The sequence below is a fragment of the Telopea speciosissima genome, chromosome 3 (genome assembly GCF_018873765.1).
Source record: "Telopea speciosissima isolate NSW1024214 ecotype Mountain lineage chromosome 3, Tspe_v1, whole genome shotgun sequence".
In the NCBI taxonomy this organism is placed as follows: Eukaryota; Viridiplantae; Streptophyta; class Magnoliopsida; order Proteales; family Proteaceae; genus Telopea; species Telopea speciosissima.
Genome location: NC_057918.1, coordinates 25,732,227 through 25,749,565, shown reverse-complemented (window position 1 = coordinate 25,749,565; position 17,339 = coordinate 25,732,227). Strand labels below are relative to the sequence as shown.

Below are 17,339 nucleotides of genomic sequence, written 5' to 3'. Positions count from 1 at the left end.
ACTTATATAAAGGTTGTGTTGTAATTACAAGTTCTATCAAAAAAATATTGTAATTACCAAGAAAAACTAAAGATTATGTTATTAATTGTTATTATTTATAAGGATTTTGAGGATTCACGACTCACGAGTTAGGGATAGTTTCATATCATTATTTGTATAATTTTGGATTATTTGAGTTTTTTAAGCTTTGAGTGCCCAAAATCGTTAAGGAATTGGAACTGGACCGTTCGGTTATCAAACAAGATCAGATCTTAGTTTTTTGACCCTTCAGTAAACGGGATGGTTCTAAGATTGACCCCCTTGGACCAGAATCAATAAGGAATCGTCCCGTTCATCTAGAACTGGCTGATTCGATACCTTAGACTGCACAACAGAGAGCCATAGGTAGGGGTATCAAAACCTACCCTGAACCATCGAAACCAATCTGACCTGCCAAAAATGAATCAAATCGAAACCGACATGTCCTTACTGGATCACGTTTCCGACTGGATTTTTATGTTGATATCGAAACCAAGCCCCCCCCCCCTCCCCATCGAAACCGAAAAGACACCAAACCGAACTTAAAAAAAAAATGGATCAAAACTTATATAACCCAATAAAAAAACCAATACTAGCCCAAAATTCATTTAAAAAAAAACACACTGTTTTCGTACTTTTGAATAAAATGACAAATCGAAACGAAACCAATAAGAGAAATCGAAACCGATGCACCCTTCTTGGATCATGTTATAGATTCATTCATTCTCACACCAAAATCAGTGAAATCAAATCGTGACCAATCCAAACCGATCGATTGACACCCCTGGCCATAGGTAAGGGAAGCAAGGGATTTAAAGGAGGGAATTACAATGGGTGGGAGAATCACCATGGATTTTTACTTTTTACTGTTGCAAGAGTGCAAGATGCTCACACCACAGGACAAAGCAAGTGGTCAAAGGCCTGACAACAAAAGGATTAGGACAAGATTCGATTAGGTGGTACCAGTCACCATAGACTTGTCAGTTGGGACCTATAAATGTTTGCGATTGTTAAGTCAATACTCTTTTATTTTGGTTAATTCTACTAAATTGTACAAGTGCTCAACCCCACCCCACCCCCCATCTACTTGTTAGAAAACTATAACATAAAAGGCAAATAGGAACATAAAATAAGAAACTAATTGGATGAGTTAAGCACCTAATCAATCAAACTACCTCAAATGATCCTTTGCTTCGTATCCATTTTAGTTATTTAATGGAAAACAAGATGAGACAAGCTTGGTGGACCATTTCATTAGCCTCTTGCCTTTAGAATATATTTATATGTTTGTTTGATAACATCTTCTTCTTCCCAATATCTCCTCCACTGAAAAATTAATGGCAGGGCTCCTGGAAATGTTGAAATTGGTGGAAGTTCCACGTATTAATGATAGGGAATCCTTTAGATGGGTAACCCACCTTTAAGAAAAGATTACATTAAATAATAGAACAACCACCTGATGAGATAAAAAAAACTAATCACATATTGCTTTCTGTTTGATGAAATGCTCCACTGAATGCTCTGAACTCTAAAGAAGTAAACCAACCAATCCTCATAGAAATTCATGAGGGTTGCATGGGTTGATTGGATTAGTGGCTTAAGAATCTCCAAGTGTGTTTGTGTGTGTTGGAAATACTAGATTCATAGGTATCCTATATGAAAGTTATCTATGTCTTCTTTCTTTACTTTATTTTTTTTAAGATTTTAGGTGGGTAAGGTTGACCCACTGTTCACATCTTTTCATAGCTTTTCTTTAGTTTCTTAATCTCTATCTGTAAAGTGTTTCAAGTTAGTTAAGCACCCAATGCTTTTAAACATTCTTTAGCTTAATAAGGATGCTCTGTGAAGCCACTACCCAAGAAGAGACACAGCTAATAACTCCATAGGACATGTGAAGGGAACTCAGTAGGAGATCAGTTTGGAATTTTTTAAGTTCTGATATTTATCCTTTACTGGTACATCTCATCTGCCCTTTAAGTGAAGCCTTGGACGGTTTAAAATACTACCTAAATTAATTAAAAAAAAATGTGAATTATCAAATCCAAGTTGCGTTTACCACAAAATCCCATATCTTTGCTGACTTTGATCCTTCTTGGGTTCTTAAAATTTTCTGGCTCAGGAGACTGTTTCAATGGTCACTGGATTATAAAAGTGAGCTTATGATAAGATTTTTGCATCGGCTGAGATGGGAAACTGCAGCTCTATTGTATCTTCAAACATTGAGGAGTCCATAGATGGCCAAGAAAATATGGTATACATCGAGGAGAGCCCACAAGACAATGGAAATCTGAAACCTTGTTCTCTCCATTCCCGGCGAGGGAAGAAAGGGCCTAACCAAGATTCTGCAATTCTCTATCAGGTACATTCATTTGGTCTATATGAATATGCTGTTTCATCTTTCACTAGATTAATCAGCCATGATTAATGGAACCAGAGCCTCTTCTTCTCTCTTTTACCATTTTCTTTCAATTTGTCCTCCTCCTTTCTTTCTTGTTTTCTTTCTGGATTTGTTTCTTTCTAAATAATATCTTGGTTTCCATTGAAAATGATTGAATCTGCAACTTCAAGAAAAATTTTAAGATCATTTATGATTTTCAGTCTGATGTATAGTTAACTATCAACGATTTTTGTTTTGGGAGGAGGGGGTGTGATGGGAGTTGTTAAGGAAATCCTATTAGGTTTCTAGGTTACAGGCATCAGTATTCAGCCATGGTTGGATCACAAACCACTGGCTGAGACATTAGGTCCTCATTAGCTTCAGTTCTTGTTTTTAGGGTAACAGTCTAACAGATGGTTATGGGTAAATGATTTTGTTGATATACCTTGTATTATTATTGAAGGGGAAAACTGATTTACATGCTCTGCTTATATTCTTTGGGGTGTAAATCCTTAACAGTCTAACAGATGGTTATGGGTAAATGATTTTGTTGATATACCTTGTATTATTATTGAAGGGGAAAACTGATTTACATGCTCTGCTTATATTCTTTGGGGTGTAAATCCTTACAAATTATTTCTTAATGAAGGGATATGGAATGGAAGAAGGGGTCTTCTATGGAGTCTTTGATGGGCATGGAAGGAATGGCCACATAGTAAGCAAATTAGTGAGAAATCGCTTGCCATTGCTTGTTCTAGCCCAAAAGAGTGCTCTCGCAACGCTTAACACTAATGCCATTAATGAGCATGATTATGAAGATGGAGAAGAGGGTGAATTGGTGTCAACTAAGATGTTGCAACAATGGCAAGAGGCTTGTATTAGTGCTTTCAAGGTTATGGACAAGGAACTTAAGCTTCAGGAGAACTTAGACTTCTCATTCAGTGGTACCACTGCAGTAACTATCATACAACAGGTGAAGTAAAAGATCTCTTTCTCTCTCTCCCTCTCTTTTCACATATATAAATTGTACTCTTAATCCTGATAATCAACTTAAAACAGGGTGAAGATCTTATTATTGCTAATCTGGGAGACTCAAGAGCTGTTTTGGGAACCATTACTGAAAAAGGATTGACAGTAGTTCAGTTAACAACTGATCAAAAGCCTAGCTTACCCGGTAAGAAACCTTTTTAACATTAATTTCTAAGACAAATGTCTTAATGCAACTCAAATGGAGTTTTAGATTCCTAAAAATGCCTATTTTTCAGATTCAAAATGTGTTTAGCTACAATATGTATATGCAGGGGAGGCTGAAAGAATAAAGAAGAGCAATGGTCGTGTATTTGCACTGAAGGATGAACCACATGTACAGCGTGTGTGGCTCCCCAATAATAATCTCCCAGGCCTGGCAATGGCACGGGCATTTGGTGACTTCAAGCTTAAAGATTATGGCCTTATCGCCGTCCCTGACATTTCATACCATCACCGAACTGTCAATGATCAGTTTCTTGTTCTTGCAACTGATGGGGTAAGATTACTTGTTTTCACCATTAATCCTCTGGAAGGTTAAATGATTGACTTTCCCTTGGTTGCAGTTTGATTCATAGAGTTAGCTTGTGTTGATGCAGGTATGGGATGTGCTTAGTAACAAGCAAGTTGCATCAATTGTGTGGATGGCAGAGAATGAAGAGGAAGCGGCAAAAGCAATTGTTAAGACAGCTGTGGCCGCATGGGCCAAAAGATTTCCTACTTCAAAGGTGGATGATTGCACTGTCTTGTGCTGTTTTTTGCAGGAGAGGAAACAAACACAGCCTCTTATTACCGAAGGAGAGCCATGGTCGCAGAAATTGGACCGGAGTCGGCGGAGTAGGCTGATTTGAATCACATTTTGGAATCAGTCATGAATGCTTTTTACCTTTCATTTTTGGCCATCTCCTCCCTTCCCCTCCCCACTCCCCCTTTTAGTCAACAAAATAGCAAAAAAGCAATGAAACTTGTCTTTTGTATCAATTCTACAAGTCTTCCAAATTAAAAACTCAAAAAAATCACAGATCTATGAAAATCTTTACTTCTTCCTAATTTCAATTTCTGAGGTCCCTGAAATGTTCCCACAACATTGTACTGTTGGGATGTTGCAATAATGATCCAAAACCAGCCACAGAACATTTATAGAAGAAACCTCTTGGTATTCATGAACAGGAAACCAAAGACACCAACTAGGTCTCAGCCAAAGAGGAAAAAAAACCACCAAGGGAAGGAATCAACCCACTAAGCAGCAAGAATGCACAACTTTAATCTATGGAACCACAGACAAGACCAATAGAACCAAAAGAAACTATAGAAATCCCAATACTCCAAGACCAACTTTCTAATATCCCCAATCCACCTTCTACATGGAATGAACAATAGAGCATATCAATTAAATTTTTGTTACCCAAAGTGGCTTTCAGACTATGCATTCTATTGCGAGTGTTGCATCACAAATACATAAGCAACAGGACAAGGCCCAGTTACATAGCTTGGAAGACCACTTCAAATTTTTGAGGAAGATTTGAATGTTCATACACATTATTAACCAGAACACACATTGGCATGGGATGGACAATCACATGGAAAATATGCAGAACCCATCATGTTTTTCTTTGGCCCTAAATTCTAGTTCTCTCCAATTAATCTGTGCATAACTCGATATGGAACCTCACTCCATGAAAGACAATGATGCTTCTCATAAATTATGAGTCTGTGATGTGATGCTGATCCACCCCCTCCCAAAGCATGGTTTAGCTTCAGCTTTCAGGACCTCAATATTAAATCGATAGTAGTGTAACTGGTACATGTCTCTCTATGTAATGAATCTTTATGTTCAGCTCTGTGCATAAAATATTCAAAAAAACATTATTCTCCCTCACTTTGTTCTTCCAATGGAGCTATGCATAGTTAATGGTATATGAAAAAGGAGAAATATTGGGCAAGGATGAGGAATTGAAAAACATTCAAAGCCAGAAAAGTAGTAGTGACTACAAAACAAAGACATCAATACTGTTGTTTTGAACAACTGAAAAAATCTGATTTCAGTCTTGAAACAACCAAAAATTCTCAGACCTGTCTGGTTGAAATTCTCTAAATTCTCTATCCTACCTAACAGTGCCTCACTCCCCTTCTTCAATAACCTTTGTGCCCAATCCCTTCAGCCCTTCAGGTGGAATTTCTGCAACGGTAACAAGTGAGTAAAGCTCCTCTTTTGCATCTTCATCATCGTTCCTCTTCCGGGCAATGCGAACCCTAACTCTCCTCGGGACACTTCGGATCCCCCTACTCCACACGTGCTTGTTAAGCTTCACATCCACCCTCACATCCTTCGTCCCCATCGACTTCTGAGCAAACTTCCTGATCTCCTTTATGGCCTTGGGGGCCATCTTCTTGAAGGTGCTGTTACAAGCAGAAGTCGATCAAAACTGTTTTTACTGCTTCCATTATAATTGATCAGAATTCAGATACTCACATAACTGGCATAAGAATATCCATTATATTTAAAAGCATACACACAAAAGCCTTGTACCATCTGTACCATTCCTATTTGACCAACTTAAAGAATAAAATTGATGCATAAGAGACCACATTACTACATTATTTGCATTTTGCACACAAAAACCAAAGCAACGTTTGGCCATAAATAGAACTAAAATTGTACCAATAGAAGGACAAATATGAAAACAAAGTAATATATGAAGCAATCACACATTCATTTCTCAACATCAATGTTATCTTGTAGATAAAACACTTGGTGGAAGGCCAGTAGGGAAGAAGAGGGGAAACTAGGAGAACCAGAATTGCAGGGGGAAAGGAGAAAAAATCGCATTAGAGGAGGGGGGGGGGGAGAAAACTCGCACACAGCCCGTAGGCTACTCAACCCATAACTCAACTATTCCATTCTATTCAATCTGTCCAATGTGTTGGTTACAACCTTATAGATAGTAAAAGAAACAGATTTCAATAAGGAAACAACTATACTAGGATTCTTAACAATTTAAAACTTGCTAAAACTATTCATTCGTATCCTTCCCAAATTAAAGATCTGCTTACATAATTATCCAAGTAAATAAATGTCTAGAAGACTAAAAGCCATATTTGGACCCGGTTCTCAGTCTAGGTTTCCAAATGGGTTTGGGTCGGTCCAAGGTAGTGCACCTGCAGCAACACTAGTAACCAGGACATTAGCATGTATATCCATGAATCGTTATCCCCTCCAATTCGCTGCCCCCTCCAATTCCTCCAATTTCTCACATAGGGGCTGAAATGACCACCCTACCCCCTGCCCAAAAACACTGCCCAAGGTGGGGTCCACTCCCCCCTATTAGAGGAATTGGAGGAATTGGAGGTGATAATTAAGAAAGACTACAGGCCACAAGTGAAGAAATCCTATTGAATCTGCACACCAAAAATTTGATGTCTTTGAAAAGTCAGCTGCCAAAATGACTCACTTAGGTCAAACCAGTAAAAAGATCCAGCATACAGCTCGTTTACAATGAGTATACCAAACAAGACCATTTGTATCATACAGTTGGTCTTCCATTTAGATGTAAATGATGACATCATTTCTATTCCGTTTACACAGAGTTTAGTTTCATACAAGTCCTTACAAAACAGTGAACATAGTACACAGTAAGGTCTTTGTTGGAGCCTAAAAAATCCTCAATTAAAACGACTTCCTCGCTAGCTATAATATGCATGATCCAACTGATTAAAGAAAAATTATATCGCAAGTTCACGGCCTACTTTCACCTTCATCATCAATACCAACACTACAAGTTGGGAATACCCAATACGCATCCAAAAAATACTACAAGCCTCTCAAAACCAATCAGAGGGGGGAGGGCAAATATCAAATTACAATTTCATGATCAAGGATTGTGCCTAGAATTATCTCATAAGGTAAAAATGATAGTTTTCTGTATTTTTCATCAGTTTGGTCCATCTTAGCTAGCATTGGAAAAGGATATTCATACCATCTTCAATATGCAATACACGATTCCTGGCTTCAAATTTAATTTCAAATTCATGGTAAACTATGGAGTTAATTGAAGCAAGACAAAACAAAGGAACACCTTAGACCTTAATCAATAGAATCACTCCCAATATCTAGCTTAAAATGCACATCAAGATCTTCAATTCAGTACATGAACTGGGAAATTAAATCACCAACCACATTGAACTGAACTAAAGGTACTAAATCACTTGGCTGTACTACTATTAAATTAGAAATAACAACACCATGGTCTAAGAAATGAAGATAACTCATCAATATCAAATAAGAATCACACGGTTAAAGAGTCAATCTACACATATAGCAAATATCATACCGAACATAACAAGATGGCATATCACGCTCATTAAATGGTGAATCGAGAAAAAAAAGACTTACCAGCCATGCAACCGCTTGTGGAGGTTGATGGTGTACTCCCTGGTAACGACCTCCTCCTTTCTGCCCTTTGATTTCTCAACCATTGTCACTGACCCTCTTCAAAATACTCCAACGATACCTGGATCCAAACATCACTTCAGTCCATACTATCCATCTCATCATCAACCAAAAAACCAATTGTAAACAATAAGAATTGGGGGAAAGGCGGGGCAAAACCACATTTAATCGAAATATTATTAATTAACTGATCCAATAAACGCGATGTATGAGTCGAAAGCTCTGTTTCAAAGTAGTTGCAGCGAAGGTGAGGGACTACCTTGACGGAAAGCGATCGAGATTTTGGGTTTGGAGGGGGGGGGGGGGGGAAGACAGACACTGAGGTGCTTAGGGTTTTCGCTAAGAAGTGAAGAAGAAGAGTCGGCAAAAATAAAACCCTACCTTCGGTGATCCGTAGGTCATTTTCCTCAATTTCTTATTCTTGTTTATTAAATAAATGGATTCCAATCCGACGTTGGAAATGCAAATACACCATTTCAATTGGTAAAAGTACCTGATTATACAAAACGGTAGATGTATTTACGAAAACATACAATACGGACCAATTTCCACAATTTGGATTTGAAAAATGGATTTTTTTTTTTGTGGGGAAAGGATTAATTGATTAAAGTTTCCTTCACCATATTGGTAACTGTCCATCATTAACTCCCACTTCTTTTGTGTGAGACATGGATTTTGGAATCGGTGGTGCAAAAAATAGGGAGGGTAAAATAGTAAAATAAAGTATTAGAATCTTGGAGGGTAAAATCGTCTGATTTGGCTTAGTACGGCCAATCAGATTTATACGTAATGATTGATACCGTAAATTAAATCCCTGGTGTGAGACAAAAAATTGCCCTTCCCAATATAATAAAGGGTCAGACCCTATGGTTGAAGAAATGGGACGAGAGTTGTGTAGAGAGAGGGGTGGTAGTTGCAGAGATAGGGTGAGGCACAAGGGTTGCGACAAGGGTGTGGTTTATGATCGAGGAGAAAGCAAGGGTCAGAGGTTGTGGCGAGGTGAAGCGTGGGAGAAATGCTAGAGAGAGGCTATGGGAGTGAAGTGCCACATGAGTGGATTGTGGGAGGGGAAGGGCGTAAGGGTAATTTAAAATTTTAAAATTTAATAGGAGAGAAAGAGAAGTGAAAATTAGCTTTTATAAAAAAAAATTGAAAATTTTGAGTAAATATGGGATACGTATAGCAAAGTGATAGAGATTTTTCTTTAAGAAAAATGCCAAATATTCTCTATGCCGGGGGTGCAGACTGTGCCTAGATAAATGGGGTGGGCGAAATGATCACCCTGCCCCCTGAATGATAGACCTATGTGTCTGGGTGCAGGCTACGCTACGGCACAGAGAACATTAACCCTTAAAAAAATTGTTTTTATTTGCTTTTTTTTTTGATAAAGTCTTTATTTGCTTAGTGCTATAGAATTTCACTAGGGCCAAAAAGAAAAACACTACTCAAAAGACTCATGAATTATGTAGTTTAATAGTATCTCTTTAATGTTGAGTATTTTGATTCATATAAAATCTTGTCATATAATTTAGTAATTTTTCTCATTATTTACATCAAATGTTATTATTAAATTCATGAAAGGAAAAAAAAATTAATGTCGAAACTTTGACAAAAAATAAAAAATGATGAACCTAAATGTGCATCAAATTTGATTCTGAAGTAAGCTTACCATGTGGTGAATGCCAGTTTGAGCATTTACCAAGCTTCACAAAATGGGCACTTTTTCTACCAAATGAGGGTATGATTCAGTTTAAGCAATTACATAGGCAAGAAAGCTTAAAATCAACCTCTATTTATGGTTTAAGTTTTTACTACATAATATTTCATTTTGTTATTAAATTAAAATTTCATTATTTTTATTTAATTTGATTATTAAAAATTCAAGAGAGAAGAGTCACATATATGATGATTGAATATTAGCAAATTGCAATATCTAGGTAGATTTTGTTAACCATTGCTTATATTAGGAAAAGAGAAGCAAATCTATTGTCTTTCCTTTCTAGAGAAGCAGAATATTTTTTTCTCAACTAGTGGTAAAAATTCTCTTCTCAAGCTGCCTTTTCTTTTCAAAATGTGTTAAAATATTTTTTATTTTTTTAGTAGTCGATAATATTATAAGACATTTGACTAAGTATCTATCTATTCTCTTTCCTTATACTGATTAGTAAGTTTGATTCTTACCAAAAAAAAAGATTAGTAAGTTTGATTGGATAGAAACTTCACACCTGATTATTTAGTGATTTTGAACCCTAAATTGAAAAATTAAAGGGCTTTCGTTGAGAACCTATTAACAATTTAAGGGAGCCAATTGAGTTGTCATAGCAAATACAGTCCTCGCAGATGTAATCACAATTTATATGTAGGAAAATTTTTTTCCACATCTCTAGGATACTATTTTGGATCGAGCTCCTCTCCAGGAGCCCAGTCGTTGGATCCCCCCCGGGCACTGGGCTCCCTGGAGAGGAGCCGAATCCTACTATTTCCTTCTCACATGAGTTTTGTTTTTATTAATCTCTCTCTCTCTCTCTCTCCTTCTACTCTGACCATGTGAATCCCTCGTTCTTCAAACTGCTATTGGTATTGTGTGCAGACTCCTCTCCACATTAGCATCATAGGGAACTCTCTCCGTTAAACTAAATATATCCAACTAAACTTTGGCAGGAGATCACTACTTAGTCACATGGTCTCTACACAACTATTTGGGCCAATAGGGGAGCATGCCTGGGTATCTACTTAGGGGGAGAGGGATCATTTCACGGTGCCCTGTGAAAAAGCGTAGGAAAGACCACTAAGCAGGGATCCTTTTCCCCTAAAGTTTTTAAGGAAAAACTGTAGTACAACAAACAGTTTACAATAAAATGAAACACCTTCCACCTCTTATTTCAATGGCTGCTAACCTTAAAATGAAACTCCTTGGTTTAATTGGGGTAGGAATATATGAACCAGAACTTAAAAAATAAGTTGGACATTTTACATTTTGATAGATGACCAGAGTATGCTAACAGATGCAAGTAGCCTTCTAACACAGGATGCAAAAGAAGCTGAGTTCTTTGGACTTCTTCAAGGGTGGAAAAGGGCTATGAAAGCAAACATAAGAATCAATCAAGTTTGGTTATGCAACAAAAACCTTTGTAATATATTTAAACCTACAAACCTTCTTTGTCTGCCTTGGAATCTTGTTAATAGTTATTTTGAGTTAGCTGAAGCAACTAACAACTTTACTAGCTTAGATTTTATCTGGTGAAACGCCAGACATTACCCTCTATATCTTTGTAACTTTTTTGTTTCTTCCATAAAAAAGAAAATTTAAAATATATTGCGACAACTTGCCTGGCACCCAAATTCTTGGATGGTATTGGGTAGACTTTGCTTGACTTCTCCGGTTCTTTTCTTCTTTTTTTTTTTTTTTGGGGGGGGGGGGTTCGACATTGCAGAAGAAAGCATCAAATAGGTTGGACGATATGGTTTATTTGGGGCAAAATAATGGAGATGTAGCTGATTAAAAATAGAGCGAATCTGTCCAACAAAGCAGTTAGCCACATCAGTCCCTTCCATGTTCAGGTTGTCAACTGTGCTGAACAAAACTAAGTGAATAAATGTAGCTGAAGTTATTTTCATATAAATGTTAGAACTTTAACTTTCTCTTCCTCTGCACATTATCCTCCCCCCCCCCCCTGGCGGCGTATAGTCATCTGAATCAAAGTAATAAAAATTTCAGTTACCATACAGCTAGAGTTCTGCACATAATTGTTATTCCTCATCCCAACCACAAAACTTTCATAAGTAAACAAGTACATGGTAACCCAAAATTTACACTCATAGGTAGATTTGCAAGTCATGGACATGTTCAAATGTTCAATGCATACAAGGGCAGGCACCACCGGGAACAGACTTTCCTTTTGTACTAGAAACCCCTGACATTTGCAAATGGCCATACCACCCATAGGAAGTGAGACCACTCCATGTTTTATCAATCTCACGGTTTGAAGTAGAAGATGAAGGCCAAATCCATCAGGACCTAGGTTTTAGGAGGCTTTATACGCATACATGTAACGACGTAGATTTCTTACATCTTCCAATGACTCAGCAAATAGACTGTCTACGTAGAGGCAGATTCCAGCACTGCTGCAGTTCCAACGAATAGAAAACACATAAACAAATACGTAGATACAAAGATGGATCAATTGATAGAAAGATAGAGACGGTACCTCAAAGGCCCAAATGGAAGCCATAAAACATCCCATCGGAACTTTGGCATTCTACCATAGAAATAAATATAATGTTAATGACAACCACATAAATAACTTATATATCAGTGCATAAGATATTCAAAGGACTGACACGAAAATCCTGCATTAACCTAAACAAGAGATCCAGCAGAGCTACATGATAAAGAAAAACAAGCAGATTTGTTTATTCTAAATGTGGATATTTCACTAATATGGAATGAACACAATTTGTGCACAGCTTGCTGAGCAAGCTAAGTTAGATAGGGCGGCAACATACATTATTTGGTTCTAACCTCATAAGTCAGATAATTATTAAAAGGAGATCATGGAAAAAGAATGATTATTGGACAAAACTAATGACCTAAGCTAAATGAGACATTAAGATTTCTTCCTATTCTCTAACAATCATCAATTGTTCTACACAATTTAAGGATGTAGTGAGCAAATGTTAAATAGATATCGATCTCATATAAGGAAACTTGAGAAAATGATTTACCTCAGCATGTAATGCAACCAAAAGATTGCTAGTAGAACACCAGTATAGCAGGAGTACCAAATCCATTGTCGATGAGACTTTGAATTATTCAGCAACCCTGTGATGGCCATTATACATGCTAAAACAGCTACACAATCTATACAATATTTAAACTGAAGCAGGTCAATTCCATGACCGGTGGAGCATTATCAACACTTAAAAGATGAAAATAACTACACTCATAATGTAAATCAACAAGGCCACTACAAGCAGTAGTTAAATCACCCAAAACAAATTATTGAAGCCGATAAGAGAAATACTTGTGTAAAGAGCGTTTGAATGGACACTACTTGGAGCGGCAGGGAAATATGATTTAAGATTAAGACAAGGAATGGAATTAACTACATGTAGAATAAATATAAAACAAAGATGGGTATCAGCTCAAACAATCAAAACTATTTGGAGCCCGCCTGTTTCATTAGATTTAAGTTTCTAATTTGTACGCAAGAGGAAAGGCGAAACAGACTTCGCTATGAAAAAAAATTCAGCAATGGGATAAGTTTCATAAATGGAATTTATTGCATAGACAAAATTCTCTGGCCAGTATCTCCCCCGTCCTTATTTAGCAGGTAAGTGATGAATCAACAAGTAATTCAAAATTGATTATAACGAACAAGGCAGTGCATCAAGGGGGAAACAAGGGAACCATAAAAGAACTATATATTACTTGCTAGTGGTGATTTATTTCTGTTAGAAATTTGATTTTTTTACAATGAAATGGGTAACAATTAATTGCAAGGGAAAATAGATCTTATAAAGCGATAAAATGAATGATCTCAAACACGAAATTTATGGGAAGCACCTCTTGGCGTAGTGGTGGCTGCCAGAGCAGTAGAGTAGTGACCTAAGTCCAGGGAGAGGTTGCTTGTTCGACTCTCTTCCCCCCCACCCCATCGGATGTGTACATCCTGTTATTCCCCCTTCCTCCCCACCTCCTGGCCTCCCTTCCTTGAGTTGGGACGTCAACCCCTAGTGGCCTATGGGCCCTCGATAGGAGAGGACCAAAAAAAATTAAGGAAAACATCTAGAGCATCCAAAGGTCTGTTGGACAGCTGACTACTGAATTAACTAGCAACACTTGGATTTTTGGTTATTTACTTCCCCCCAACAATGTGTAAAACATCAGGTAAACCAGTTCGTCTATATCCAAATAACAAGGTGGTCCAATCACAAGTCAAGAGTCAGCTAGGTAGCTGACCTGGCTGTCATCCTAGCATTGCTCTACAGTTTAAACTAATGAGAACATGGGGGGAGAAAAGGAATAAGTAGAGGGACAAACCTGCAGAAATGACAATCCATGACTGGACCTCATCCATGAAGTAAGCATGAAAGCGCTGTCGATATGAAAAACAAGATGTTAAATTCTTAATTGTCAGCATTTTGGTAGGTTAAACTCTGCAGTGTCCAGTTAATACATCAATGCTTCTCTTCAGATGGTGCACTTCACCACTGGATAATTGGAGAAAGACAACTATGGATTTCATTTTCTAGACAATGATACTGGGATATTTATAGAAGGCGATTATTTAGTGAATAAGAGAGTAGCTGACAATTGAAGATAAAGAAAAATGATAGAAAAGGTATTCATGGTACAAGCAAAGCGGGAAAAAATTGGCAGGCCATCTCAAAGAGATAACACATATTACATCCCAGTGATACCAGTAGGTTTCTTTACCAAAAAAAAAAAAAAAAAAAAAAAGAAGATACCAGTAGGTTCCACCTTTTATGAGTCCAAGGAAACCCAGCAGCCCTTCTAGCTAATGTTTCATCAGAGTAGATGGCAATGCATTCACCCCCACAGATTCATTGCCCCACGGTAGCATATAGGGCCATAGGGGTAGAACAAGTGAACCAGTAATGGAGGGATTTTTAAGATAGACATGATCTGAGGAAAACAAGGTCATAATTATTTGCTTGTAAGGCCCTCAGTTTTATTGAGATACCTGGTTCTGTAAGTTGACCATATAGAAAGTTGATAATTCAATCAAACTAACGCACATTTTTATCATTTGCCAGTCTGTTACAAATGGCAAATGCCCGAGATAAGATTTGTTCCTTTGGACAAACTTTGTAAATTAATACCCGTAGGCCAGTAATGAAGAACAAATAAACAAATGAATATATATTGCAGATGGAGAAAGATAAAGTGGAACTGTAAACAATATTCTCTATCGTTCAAATTTGCAAGCATCATGGATCAGAAACACTCACCAATTCCCAAGGAGATGACGCCTGCTGAAAGATGGAGAAAACGAGAAACGCCATGAAACAAAAGACTAAGGCAGCGAACACACTCTACAAGAATCCACCAAGAAACCCAATTCATTCTCTGAAACAAACCAGGATTTGCTTTCAAGTTTGATATAGTTACTTACCCTCCAAAGAACACTCTGTTGAGCATGGTTCCTTTCGAAGGACCTAACTAACTCTTCTTGCTCTGTTAACGAAAAAATAAATATTTTACAAAATTAAAAAGGATATTTCAATCAAAGACAGAGGGAAAATTTTGCCAACAACGTTAGAGGAAAGACAACATCTTGAGAAGATACAGAGGAAATCAGATTAAAAATTCATCAGGTCAAAGAGAAAATTATTGAGGAAAATCAGAATGAAAATTCGTATCTCACGGCTAACATAGAAGGGAGAAATGGAAAAGAAAAGCCCTAACTCGATTTCCGAAAGAGAAAGAAAGAGAGACCTTCAGTGTCGATGGGATGATAGTCATCGAGCGCAGGGTCGTCCCGGGTTGGAAGAGAGTATTTGTCATCTGTTCCATCTCTACGAGACTTTCTTCTCAACATTCTCGTTAGATTTAGAATCATCGTACCCCCTCTCTCTTGCTCGCTGGCTCTCTGCAAGTTCACAACTCACAAGTAGGAATCGGCCGTTCAAAATTTAGTTCGTTTGTTTTTTTTTTTTGGGTAAAGAAAATTTGGTTTCTTTCAGGCAAGGTTCAAAATCCAGACTCGGAATCGGTCATCGTCGAAACCTTTTCGGATCGGGATCGGATCGGTCCAAATCGGTTAAGATCGGTCAAAAAACCCCCCAAAATCCTTTTTGTATGGATTGGGTTATGTATCGGCCAGAGTTGGTGGGTGTTGTGATCTCGAGATCGGATCGATCAAAATCAATTGGTATTGGTCAGTATCGATCAAGATAATATAAAAAACTAAAAAATAACTTTAAAACTTCAAAAAAAAAATAATTATTCAATTGGATCGGTCAAGGATCGGATTGGATAGGCTGATCCAACCGAGTTGAGCAATCCAATCAAACTTTGTTGTATCGGTCAAATCTCGGGATCGACCTCGACCAATACCGATCCAATCTGACCAATATCGACTGATCCGATCCGATACCTCAAACCATGCTTTCAGGCTTTGAAAAGTACAATTTCATTCGGATTGGTTGGATTCGATTTTCATTTTAAATTAAAAGAAGTTAGTAAACCAAACCCAATAAAGTGGATTCCCATGTAAACCCTTGAACCTGCCCGGGGATTTACGGTTCAGGCCCGAGGAACAACTCGAAGCCTCTCCCACCTCGTGTAACACTTCATTTGTGTGGATTTAAACTTGGGATCCAGTGATCGAAACACATTGTCCTAAACCAACCAAGCAAACTCTCCTATAATCATGTGTATTTGTTGAATTGTGTGGAATTACATCATTTATGTTTCATTTGTTTCTTTTGTTGAATTATATAAAAAGGATTGAAAGATTCCAGATTTGATATTTGGGAATTTTAATTCATGAGATAGTAATTTTCTTTTCAAATTTATTTATTGGGAAATAGTACGCTATTTGGTTGTATGCAGTGCGTTAATCCTATGCCCAGACATAGGGGTGTATGAAATGAGAGTCACACCCTAGAGAATTCTACCTGTCCATGGGGGCATGACGATCATTTCACGTGCCCTTATGTATAGGCACAGGGTAGCGCATTGCATGCACCCAACACCCAGGTAGCTTTCTTTCTCCCTTAATTATTTCAGTTTGATATTTTACATAAATTCTTAATTCAAACTTGGACCAAATTATCAAGACCATATGCATAAACGGACCGAAGTGTATGGAGATCCGAGTGGCAGCCCCCATGGTTTATACTTTATATAGCAAGAATTATTCTTTTTCTTTTTTTTTGGAGACAGGAGGGGTATCCGACTTTTAGGCCGACTAAATCCCCCCCTGGGCTTGTACATGACCCCCGCGCCACGCACGAACCGGGAGCTTCTGGGCCCTAGTGAGCCTCAGGCGAGTGGCCCCAAGAAATTATGCAGCGGCGAAGGTTCGATCACGAGACCTCGCTTCTTGAGGCGGAGTCTCATGTCCCCTCCAAGCCAGCTGCGCTAACCCCTTGGGGTTGCAAGAATTATTCTTAGGTGAGGGAAGATATTTTGGTCCAATTAGAAAATGAGAACACTTCCTGGTCGGATGCGCACAGCTCCTACACTTAGATACAAGGCCGCACAAAATGAACAATGTGCCCTCAAAGATTTACGCCTTTCCATGGTGATGCGGCTGTCATTCTGTGCGGGTTGTGTCCCCTTAAGCACTTATAATATGCTTCAGCTCTTAATCGCGTATGAGTGGCACCATGCATCATAGTTGGAAAACTGGGTTTTTACTGGCACAAGTCATCGGAGTCGAGTAAAAATTTTGGAAAACCTGGTAAAGAATCATGTAAATTAGGTCAGGATAAAAA

The 17,339-nt window shown here is 37.9% G+C and overlaps 3 protein-coding genes across 6 annotated transcripts; 1 reads left to right on the top strand and 2 right to left on the bottom strand.

The window, feature by feature from the left end:
• Window positions 1–1,028: 1,028 nt before the first annotated feature.
• Window positions 1,029–8,156, bottom strand: LOC122656886 (60S ribosomal protein L31). Of its 2 annotated transcripts, XM_043851577.1 has the most exons (3): window positions 7,815–8,156; window positions 5,536–5,821; window positions 1,029–1,041 (listed from the first exon to the last, which is right to left on the bottom strand). In XM_043851577.1, exons 1-2 carry the CDS (start codon window positions 7,895–7,897, stop codon window positions 5,542–5,544), a joined length of 363 nt encoding a protein of 120 aa, XP_043707512.1. In that variant the 5' UTR covers window positions 7,898–8,156; the 3' UTR covers window positions 1,029–1,041; window positions 5,536–5,541. The 2 variants fall into 2 exon arrangements, with proteins under 2 accessions (XP_043707512.1, XP_043707511.1); XM_043851576.1 differs by lacking the exon at window positions 1,029–1,041 and having other exon boundaries at window positions 5,368–5,821.
• LOC122656885 (probable protein phosphatase 2C 72) lies at window positions 1,985–4,286 on the top strand. Its single transcript, XM_043851575.1, has 5 exons — window positions 1,985–2,377; window positions 3,045–3,368; window positions 3,455–3,569; window positions 3,697–3,920; window positions 4,021–4,286. The coding sequence occupies exons 1-5, from the start codon at window positions 2,204–2,206 to the stop codon at window positions 4,270–4,272; spliced, it is 1,089 nt and encodes a 362-aa protein (XP_043707510.1). The 5' UTR covers window positions 1,985–2,203; the 3' UTR covers window positions 4,273–4,286.
• A 3,685-nt stretch (window positions 8,157–11,841) lies between the features above and the next one.
• LOC122653605 lies at window positions 11,842–15,495 on the bottom strand. Of its 3 annotated transcripts, XM_043847500.1 has the most exons (7): window positions 15,334–15,495; window positions 15,011–15,072; window positions 14,847–14,930; window positions 13,915–13,969; window positions 12,597–12,732; window positions 12,080–12,130; window positions 11,842–11,996 (listed from the first exon to the last, which is right to left on the bottom strand). In XM_043847500.1, exons 1-7 carry the CDS (start codon window positions 15,455–15,457, stop codon window positions 11,897–11,899), a joined length of 612 nt encoding a protein of 203 aa, XP_043703435.1. In that variant the 5' UTR covers window positions 15,458–15,495; the 3' UTR covers window positions 11,842–11,896. The 3 variants fall into 3 exon arrangements, with proteins under 3 accessions (XP_043703435.1, XP_043703437.1, XP_043703436.1); XM_043847502.1 differs by lacking the exon at window positions 13,915–13,969 and having other exon boundaries at window positions 15,007–15,072; XM_043847501.1 differs by lacking the exon at window positions 12,080–12,130.
• Window positions 15,496–17,339: the final 1,844 nt, after the last annotated feature.

Bases quoted from the DNA above. Each gene is read 5' to 3' on its own strand.
- LOC122656885 (XM_043851575.1), top strand. From the start codon at position 2,204: ATGGGAAACTGCAGCTCTATTGTATCTTCAAACATTGAGGAGTCCATA. The intron at 3,570-3,696 runs GTAAGAAACCTT...ATGTATATGCAG, and splicing joins TCAAAAGCCTAGCTTACCCG to GGGAGGCTGAAAGAATAAAG. The intron at 3,921-4,020 runs GTAAGATTACTT...GTGTTGATGCAG, and splicing joins TTGTTCTTGCAACTGATGGG to GTATGGGATGTGCTTAGTAA.
- LOC122656886 (XM_043851577.1), bottom strand. From the start codon at position 7,897: ATGGTTGAGAAATCAAAGGGCAGAAAGGAGGAGGTCGTTACCAGGGAG. The intron at 5,822-7,814 runs GTAAGTCTTTTT...TGCTTGTAACAG, and splicing joins CACAAGCGGTTGCATGGCTG to CACCTTCAAGAAGATGGCCC.
- LOC122653605 (XM_043847500.1), bottom strand. From the start codon at position 15,457: ATGATTCTAAATCTAACGAGAATGTTGAGAAGAAAGTCTCGTAGAGAT. The intron at 12,733-13,914 runs GTTTGTCCCTCT...AATATTGTATAG, and splicing joins ATGGATTGTCATTTCTGCAG to ATTGTGTAGCTGTTTTAGCA. The intron at 12,131-12,596 runs GTAAATCATTTT...TTTCTATGGTAG, and splicing joins TGGTTGCATTACATGCTGAG to AATGCCAAAGTTCCGATGGG.